Source organism: Danio rerio, chromosome 13, assembly GCF_049306965.1.
Source record: "Danio rerio strain Tuebingen ecotype United States chromosome 13, GRCz12tu, whole genome shotgun sequence".
Taxonomy (NCBI): Eukaryota; Metazoa; Chordata; class Actinopteri; order Cypriniformes; family Danionidae; genus Danio; species Danio rerio.
In genome coordinates, this window is record NC_133188.1 from 19,845,166 (window position 1) to 19,855,000 (window position 9,835).

At 33.9% G+C, this 9,835-nt stretch overlaps 2 protein-coding genes across 27 annotated transcripts in view; both read right to left on the reverse strand.

Moving 5' to 3' along the window:
* The window catches only part of vdac2 (voltage-dependent anion channel 2), a 259,631-nt gene that overhangs the window by 145,425 nt on the left and 104,371 nt on the right, over nt 1–9,835 (reverse strand). The window lies entirely within an intron of this gene.
* Nucleotides 1–9,835, reverse strand: part of marchf8 (membrane-associated ring finger (C3HC4) 8) — a 259,237-nt gene that overhangs the window by 107,138 nt on the left and 142,264 nt on the right. For 8 of the 26 annotated variants that reach the window (XM_073919840.1, XM_073919838.1, XM_073919839.1 and 5 more), the window contains exon 1: nt 725–1,036. The exons of the other annotated variants lie outside the window; for them this stretch is intronic. In XM_073919840.1, coding sequence (XP_073775941.1) covers nt 725–754 — 30 coding nt within the window. In that variant the 5' untranslated portion in view covers nt 755–1,036. Of the gene's footprint in view, nt 1–724; nt 1,037–9,835 lie in introns of those variants that run through there. 26 annotated transcript variants of the gene reach the window in all.

Here is a 9,835-nt window from a genome sequence, read left to right on the forward strand (position 1 = left end):
ATAATCACTGCATTTAATTAATTATTTAAGCAAAATAAAACAAATTACCATTTTTAAAAATGCACACAAAAATCATTAAAGAGGGACATTAAAAATGCATCTTTTATTAAGCACTAATGAACCCAAATTAAAAAATAATAAGACAAGGCAACTACACACAAAAAAAATATTCAAAGATGATTCCATGGATTTACCTATATATTTTTTTAATCAAGTGGTTGTATTTGGGCTGAAACAAACTAAATAAGTTGAACCTTAAATTCAACAAATATGAACTGTTTGCAACAGTTTTGCAGGCAACCTTTTTTCCCTGTGTGCTTAAAATTGTTCATAAGGTTTAACTTTTTGACATTGTATACATTTTTCCTCACATAATAAACAAGACAACAATACAAGCTCATCTGATAAGGATACCACAAGACAACCTAGTCAAAACACTTCAGTAACTCTACCTTGCCATTAGACATCTAAACCCGAGCACACAACAGAAAGGGAGTTCAGTGAGGAAACAGCAGCAGGGAATAAACAGCACATGAACGCACAACAAATGGCAGCTTTGTTGATTTAAGAAGAAGCTGAACGTGTGGGTCTAGTGCACAGCAGCAGCCTCATCTCCATAACACAACAACAGGCCTCACAAAGGCAACCATGGAGACAGCGGTCCTTTCACAAGAGCACAATGACAACAGCAAAAAAAAAAAAAAAAAAACAGCCCCATTCGTACCTGAATCTTCATTTTCCAGCAGGAATGCATTGGTGGTGATCCTTCAGGAGGAGCTCGACCCCTCCGCTACACACACATACACACTCACACACACAGACAAAGCCTTGGCGGAGAGGTTACATGTCCTCTGAGTAAATCCTGAGGGAGAGCTGAAGCTGATAAACACGGAAGTAGAGATGCAGATTCGACTGTCCTACGTCCACAACAGACTGAAGCAATACGTGCACACACACATACACACACACACACACATACACAGAGAGAGAGAGAGAGAGAAAGTCACTGAAAGAACTAGTCTGGGCTTGATCTACCTCTTTCTCTCTCTTTCTCTGCCGGCTAAACCAGGCACTTCCTCCAGCTGACTCCAATCAGCAGGGACGATCAGTGTGCATTATTCATGAGGGGGTGGAGACAAGCTTGTTGTTTGGTCGGTTGTGGTTTTAATCCCCGCCCCTGGGCAGATAATACAGCCCCTCCCCCCCTGAACTGTCATTTGTCGCTGTGCTGGGTTGATGTGCTCCCTGCAGTCCTTCAGAGGATTTACTACAATGGCTGTAAATGCGGTTAGTGCTTGATTAAAAATAATAATGAAAACTAAATGGAATTTTATGACAATTTATGACTTTGCTTTATTTTTACTACATTTGTAAGCGCTTAATGAAAAAAAACTCATCTAAATTTAAATGCAACTATGATTTAAATTTTATTTTATTACTTATATTAGTGCAAAAAATAAAATCTGAAAACAATTTTATTTTATTCGTCTATATGGCCTATATTTATTTTTTATAAATAATTTATTTTGTTTATTTAGTGCTTTTTTAAAAAAAGAATGTAATTTTATGACCCATGTTTTTTTACATTGTATTTAGCTTTATTTATGGTTATTAAAAACTAAATGCAATTAAAAAAAAAATTCTACATTACTAGTCAGTGCTGAAGAAAAATAACTAAATGCTAATGTCATAAAACTGTATTTAGTTGTCTGTATTAAACATAAATTCATAAATAAAATAAAATTATAAATTAATAATAAATTAAATAAGATTTAATTAAATTAAAAATAATAATAAAATAAAATTAAATTAAATTAAATTAAAATCTCAGCAGTGAGAGTTGCAAACAAAGTTGCACAATAATAAAATATACAGCCCCTCCACCCCTGAACTCTTATTTGTCACTGTTGGGTTGATGTGCTCCCTGCTGTCCTTCAAAGGGTTCACTGCATTGGCTGTAAATGCAATTAGTAGTTGATAAAAAAAAAAAAATCATATTAATTAAAGTGAATAACTAAATTAAATTTTATGAAATTGTACGACTTTTTTATTTTAACTAGCTTTATGAGTGCTTAATAAAAAACTAATCTAAATCCAAACGCAATTTTTTATTAATATTTTATATAGTTTTATTAGCTTTATTAGTACAATTTTTATTTTTATTTTATGGCCCATATTTAATTTTATTACAATTTATTTAGAATTTTTAGTGCCTATTACATAAAATCATGGAATTTTATGGCCCATGTCTTTTTAAAATTTCTTATTACTGTACTCATCAATGTTGAATAAACAAAAAAAATGCTAATGTCATAAAGCTGCATTTAGTTTTTTGTATTAAACAAAAATTAAGCAAAATAAAATTAAATACAATTAAATAAAATGATAATGTCATATAACTGCATTTAGTTATTTGTATTAAACATAAATTAAATAATTAAATAAATAAATAAAATAAATAAATAAAATAAAACACAATAAAATAAAACATAAAATTTCGTATCCCAGAACTGAGTTGCCAACAAAGTTGAACAATAAATTAAACAAAATCATAAAAAAGTCATAAAATTGCAAAAAAAAAGTCAAACCGAGTATGCTTTTCTGACAATGTAACTACACATTTTCATAAACATTAAACAAAACAAAATGCTTACATTAATAATATAACTTAATTAAACAATTCACACAATTTACAAGCTGAATTTGCTCAAACAGCACAATTCAGCAATTTGTGAACGATACTTAAACACATACACCTGCAGTTTGCTCTGGGCAGTTCTAAATAAATAAATTACACTACAAATTTATTATTTTTAACTTTTGTTTTTTTACTTCTTTTAAATAGATTGACAGAGGCTCCTCCAGCTGACCGTTAAACAGTATTCGTGAGGGGTTTCTAAGCCCCGCCCCATCCTTGAAACACGACCCCTCCCCCTAAAGAACTGTCATTTGTCCATGCGCTCAATTATTGTGCAGCCTGCCGTCCTACAGTAAGTTCAATACATTGACTACAATGAATAAGAAAAGGTCAGGAAGCTCAGATGCTCACCCAATGCAATTATTATCATTTATCCAAAAACACTGATTCACAAGACTCGCTTACATAAAAGCACTAGAAACGTAGATTTTGAAGCATTAAGCCAGCCTGGTGAAAGGGGTGCTTCTTTTTTCTTAAAAAGTGGACCTTTTTGGAGATATTCACCTCATTTTCGATTTAATTAGGAAGTTTGCATTTTAGTGACATTTTAAACACAATAATTTTACTGGATTAGCTGATGGTCATCATAACCACACATTTTGATGTACCAAAAACATGTCCTAAAGATGTAGAATGAAGAAATATGAGAACAATACCTATTTTTTCAAATACAAATTTATTACATCATATATCATTAGAAATGTAAAAAATAGGCATCTGTTAAAGTTTGAAATTATAAACTAGCATTTTTTCATTTAAATATAAATAATTTAAATAACAAATTGCCAGCACTTTCAATTCTTCACAGTCATAGTAAAGCGACAGCCCACAGAGGATTGCGCTTAGTGATTTTCAAAATTTATAATGGCATAGCAGTCAAAATGAGACAAACAAGCTCATGCATGGGACAAATTCTGGACCTTTGTCAGTTAGGGGTGGATCTTTCGAACCACCCCAACCCCCCTCTGCCTATGGCCCTGTCAAGAAGGTTGGAGACAGGAGGGCATCTTCAGGGAGTGTGAATAGCAAAATTGAAAGTGTAATTGAAATTATATTACTGAAACCAAGGACATTTAGGATTTATATCAGTTAAATAATTCAACAGACTATGAAAGAATAATGTTTCTGATAGGTATTCATTTTAGCATTATGAAGTGTCGACTATGTAATGGTGTCGGCAGTGATTAATCGCATGCAAAATAAAAGTCTGTTGTGACCATACATGCGTGTGTTATACAGTGCCCAGTATATATGAGTACACCCCTAACAAATCTATCTTTTAAATTAATATTTTTAATAAACAACATATGTTTTGCTGCTTGTTTAAACTACTTCTTTAAAATGAGCCAAACAACACAATTCGTGAGATTTCGTTGGGAAAACTGAATTGTTTTATGTTCAACCCATTTAAATTTGTAAAAACTAATACGGTAACTTAATTCGTTTTTGTCTTCCCAACAAAAAAACAATTGTGTGGAAACCAACATTTTTTGTAGTGTAGGAAGCTATACGATATTATATTTTTGCATATACAGTACATTAAATTACTCAGTCCTGAAGCCAAATGTGAAGCTTAACAAAATATCTTACGGGGTCTAACTTATTAATCTGGTGTTGCCACGGCCGAATGAACCGTTAACTCATGCAGCACATTTTTATGCAGCTGATGCCCTTTCAGCCGCAATTCATCCCTGGGAAACATCCACACACACTCATTCACACTCATACACTACGGACAATTTAGTCAACCCAATTCATCTGTACCGCATGTCTTTGGACTTGTGGAAACCATAGCACCTCAAGGAAACCAACGCTAACTTGGGGAGGACATTCAAACTCCGCACAGAAACAACAACTGACCCAGACGAGGCTCGAACCAGTGACCTTCTTGCTGTGAGGCGATCGTGCTACCCACTGCACCACCGTGACGCCCTATATAACTTATATTGTGTATTAATATAAATCAAATCTAATCTAATCTAATACAAACATGCAGCATGTTGTGGGTGAAACTAAATAAACACCATGGCAAAATTACATTTTACAGTCTAAACTGTGTCATATCAAATTTTACATAAATTGATACTCATGAGCTCAATGCAACTGTCATAATGTGAAAAATCTTTGAGGAAGTAGAAGACTAAAAGAAAGGAAACTGTGGCCACAGCTGCTCTGAGCTATTCATGTCAAAGCTCTTTCCAGTAAAGCAGTTCCAAAATACTAAAAGATCCCCCGAAGTGCCGTGAATTGTGCAGCGTTGTTCAATGTGTGACAGTTTCAACTGCAACATGAAGACAGTGTGAGGCATATATAGACTAGCTCCTCCTTTTTGAAAAAAAAAAATGTATATCACAGCTGAGCAAAAGCACATCATGACTCTTTACAGCTACAGTCAATAATAGCAATGCTGAGTCTGCATAACCCTTTTTGGCTTAAAAAAACAGCACTCAGGGTCCTCTGTATATGTACAGGTATGTGCATTTATAAATGTGTCAATTTTGTACAACTGTACATATGTGACTAGTTTATAAGTGCATATACCTGTGTATACACACTGTAAAAAAATTAATCCGTCAAATTTACGGTAAAAAAAACGGCAGCTGTGGTTGCCAGTATTTTACCTTTAAAAATATGATACAAACCATAAAAGTAACTTCTCATTTTTACAGAAAACTACCGTATTTTATTAATTTATAAATGTAATATTTCTGTATTTTGAATTACCAACATCTACACATCTTTTGTTACACAGATAGACACGTTAAAACAGCCATATGCAGGTGGTGATGAGAAAGTTACATCATGAACCAATGCTCATTACAAACAACTTTTCCCACAAGCAGAAAAGTGTATCAGTGTACAGAAGGTGCTCAGTGTTATTCACACAGTCACTAAACACCAGTATACACTGTAAAAATGGCTGTGATTTGAACAGTAAAAAAACTGTAAAAATGCTTCAGTAAAAATCCGTAATCTGATTAACTGTGTTTCCTTAATATATACGACAAATAACTGTAAATTGACTTACCCAGAATTCCCCGCATGGCACATCACTTTTTACGCTTTGTTTATTTCATGACTTTAATTTTATGCATGTCACCAATTCGAATTATATAGAGTGTTTTATTTTAAAAAGCCCCTATTTTATATATATATATATATTTTTTTTTATATGGCCCATGGCCTCTCCCCCTCAGCCTGCACTCACATTGCATATACAAAATGTATATATATGTATATATATATAGCCATATACATTTTGTATATGCAATGTGAGTGCAGGCTGAGGGGAAGAGGCCATGGGCCATATATAGTCATATTTTAGTTTTGGGGGTCTCCAACAACAGGCTGATATGCATGCAAGGTCAAAAAACACTTATAATATGCATTTATTTTTACCTAATTATCCCGACGACTCTCATTTGATTCGTTCAGCGATTTGTTTGTTCTCAAACCACTCCTTTGCGTGAAGTTAATCTGCTGTGATTGGTCCAATGACACAGTCTGTTGTGATTAGTCGACTGCGCTCAGCGTGAGACAGAGAGAAACGGCCAACACGGCTATGAAGTAGCAGAGAGTATGCGAAAGCCCAATGCAGGAATGCATTAAAGCAATGCAGTTAAACACAAGCAAATTATTTTACTCTTAACCATAACCCCAAGTAATAACAACGACACACATTCAGTATTAATTCACAGTGGCAAAAGTTGAATTTTGAGAATTGACCATGCCACGTGTGTGAGGAACAGCTGATGGTGGTTGTAGCAAAGACAAATGGCAGAGGATCACGAGTTTAGAAACGCATTTAAATGGGTAAAGAAAGGAGCACGCGTCATGTTTTCTACATGGTTTTGGATCTAATATGTGAATAGCCCTATCAAGATTTACTCTAAGAAATACCGTACAATCACTGATCTATAGCAGATACATGATTACAATCCGTGCAGAGTGATTACAAGTTAATATGCACAATTAAATACATATTTTGCAAACTACAGAAAACAAGGCAACAATTTTAATTACACTTACATGTAATAATCCAAAGGAAGAAGAAACTGGTCTTGTCCCTGGCCGCACAAGAAATCATTATTTGCATTTTATTTATCGCCTGTCTGAATGATCTTTTATTTTGAAAAACCTTATTTTTTTTAAAGTAACCTTATTCTCCCAGTTACTTGAGCACCAAAAATTAACCCACAAACTAGCAAAAGAAACAGAATTCTTGGAAAGTTTCTTTGCAAAGGGGAAAAGGCCCACATGATGGACCCACAAATTGCCAAGGAATTGATTCCCAACCCATTTGTCAACAAATCAGATGAATCCAGCATATCTGTGCAAGTAGATCAACTGTTTGTAATTTGTAATGGAAGCACGTGGGTTGTACGCGCACTTTGAGACAGACTAGGCACACCTAGTTGAAATTATCTTCAGAATACTGCAAGAGCACCGCGAGTCTTGTGACAAGAACTGACCAATCAGCTTCCTATGTTGTATGAAATATACACATTTCGGTAGCCCTGCAGTGCTTTTTAATTTTCTCCATATATAAAACTTGTATTAGAGTTGGTGCAAAAATTTTGTCAGCTTGTGAAAACAGCTGATGGTCACCAAGCAATCTGCGTATACCCACCCACCCAGGCCAAGTGGCAAAAAGGTTGGATACCATTGATGAAAAGCAGTGATCTACAGTCTACTGGCGGATGTGAGAGGCTGTAGATTTTGAAAAGTGAATTTTATCTTAATTCTGGACAACACTAATTAACAGATAACCCTAACATTAACATATTAAAAATGACACCCAGCGAAAAATTTCCATTTCAGGGGACGTAAACACACTATTCTACTGTAGATGTAGCAAATCCCTTAACAGGAGGTTGCGGGTGAGGAAGGGTTGTGTTTTCACCTGAGCTTGACTATTTGTGAGCTCGTCAAGACCTTAATTGGATAATGAACTAAGAGCAGCCTGGACATTTCACTTTTATTCACCTGCCTCACACTCTTAAAACCTCTGCTCGCCCCTATTAAGACCTTTATGGACTTTGCTCTGTCAACACTGTAAGGATTATTTATTAAAGCAGCTGAATGAAAAACATCCTGTGTTTTCTTTGTGTGCTGGGAGCTTAGTAAATAGTGCTTACAAACAGAGCGCACGTTTCTGTAGTACAGCGATAAACATTTGAACAGCGACTGAGAGTACACTGTCAATACATTTTGTGGTTTAATAAAAAATTACATTCAGATGAATCCCAGTTTATTATAGTACTGATAAAAAATATAGCTGCAAGCAGCAATTATCGGGGTTCAAGCACTCCTTTGCTGTCTGTTCAAACTACTTATTTAATAACATATTTAATAACCAACATAATTTTTTTTGAGGGAGACAGCTTAATTATTTTATGTTTAATCGACTTAAAGTTAACTTAACCAATTTGTTTTGGGAAAACATGAAGGAATTGTGTGGGACCTGCATTTTAGAGTGGTTTAATATTTTCAGGAATGCTTCCATACTAGCTAGTTTTAAGAAGATGTTAAAATCTCACTACATTAAGACTGCAATCTTAGATTCTTCATTTATTATTTTTGGGTGTTAAATCCTTGTTATTCATTGCATGTTTTATTATTTCTGTTGTTGTAGTATTTTGGGTTTTAAAAGCGCATTAAAAATAAAATGTATTATTATTATTATTTTGAGCTTTGGGTCATGACTTAAAGGACAAGATCCCGGATGCAAGCGGCCGAAATGAGTCATATATGATATAATTAGTTAGCTTATATAGGCTAATAAATTATATTTTATTTATTTATTTAAACTATATTAAATTAAATTACAACCTGTATTTTACCATTCATTCAGTTTATTAATAACTAATCTAAGAACATTTAACTGAGCTCTGTGAAAAGTTTTGTATGTAGGCCTACAGTCAAAAATATTATATTAGAGTCATGGCTGTGGCGAGTCGCCAATACTAAAATGACACTGTTTCTCTTTTTAGAAAAGAATAAACACAGTTATCAGAGGCGCAGCATTGTTTTATATTTAAGCAAATATGAACAAAACATGGAGAAAACATAAAGAAAACATCTCCACGTTCAACAGACAAATAGTCACTCGCGGCATCGAGTCCTAGGCCTTCAGAACTGGCCACTGTGAATGAAGCTCAGCTGCCCCCTACTGGTGATGTGATTCCTGAGTCAGAGAATTTCCCTGAGTGTTGCGGCTAACCGCGGCTAATCATGGCATACTATTCTCTGAGACATGCATTTCTAAAGGCCGCATTCTGTAACTCTGTAGTTAGTTGTTTGGGAAAATATAAAGGGATATTTTAATATAATGTCCTATATGAATTTATGTTTTGAGTTTTTACTGCAAATGTCACATAACAACACTGGAAATCTGACTGGTTTAGATTAGTGAAAAAACCTAGGACTAGTTCATAAAAGAAATAAGTCTAAAGTTACTAAAAGAAAAAAAGTTGAGTCCATAGTGAGCGGTTTAGGACTTATACGCGATTATGTGGTTTGGGCCGCTGTATTGCCACTATCAGGCCAATTGAACTGAGCTTCGGTGACAGACCAGGTGGGAACTATCATCTTTTTTGGCAATTATACAACAGAGTTTTATTGCTATGTTTTGAAAAAGCAAAAGTTAAACATCCAAATAAGAAGAGCGATAAATGAATGAAAAAAATAGAAATAGGATACATTTAAAGATGCCTTTTACTGAGCACAATCACAGCAAACACTTTTTTTTTGATAATTACTGCTAAATAGAAAAAAAAAAATTATTAAAAAGCAAATAAAATAAAAATACAATAAAAAGGATGATAAAATGATTATCTGAAGCAAAACAATTAAACTGTGATAAACACTTTTTTAAAAACGTTGCACATACTGTATATGAACATACCAAAACACTAAATTAAAATGAGAAGGGTGATAAATACATTTGTGAAAAAGATTTTATCTAGACAAGCCCTAGTTAAACATAAAAACACTTCATGCTTTGTTTTTCAGGTTTCATGTTGTGTTGTACAAATCAGCATATAATGTGACAACAAGGAAAACAAACAGAGTAAATGAGACCTCTTCAGATGACTGGAAAGACATTTTCACTTGCTATAAATCAATACAAATAAA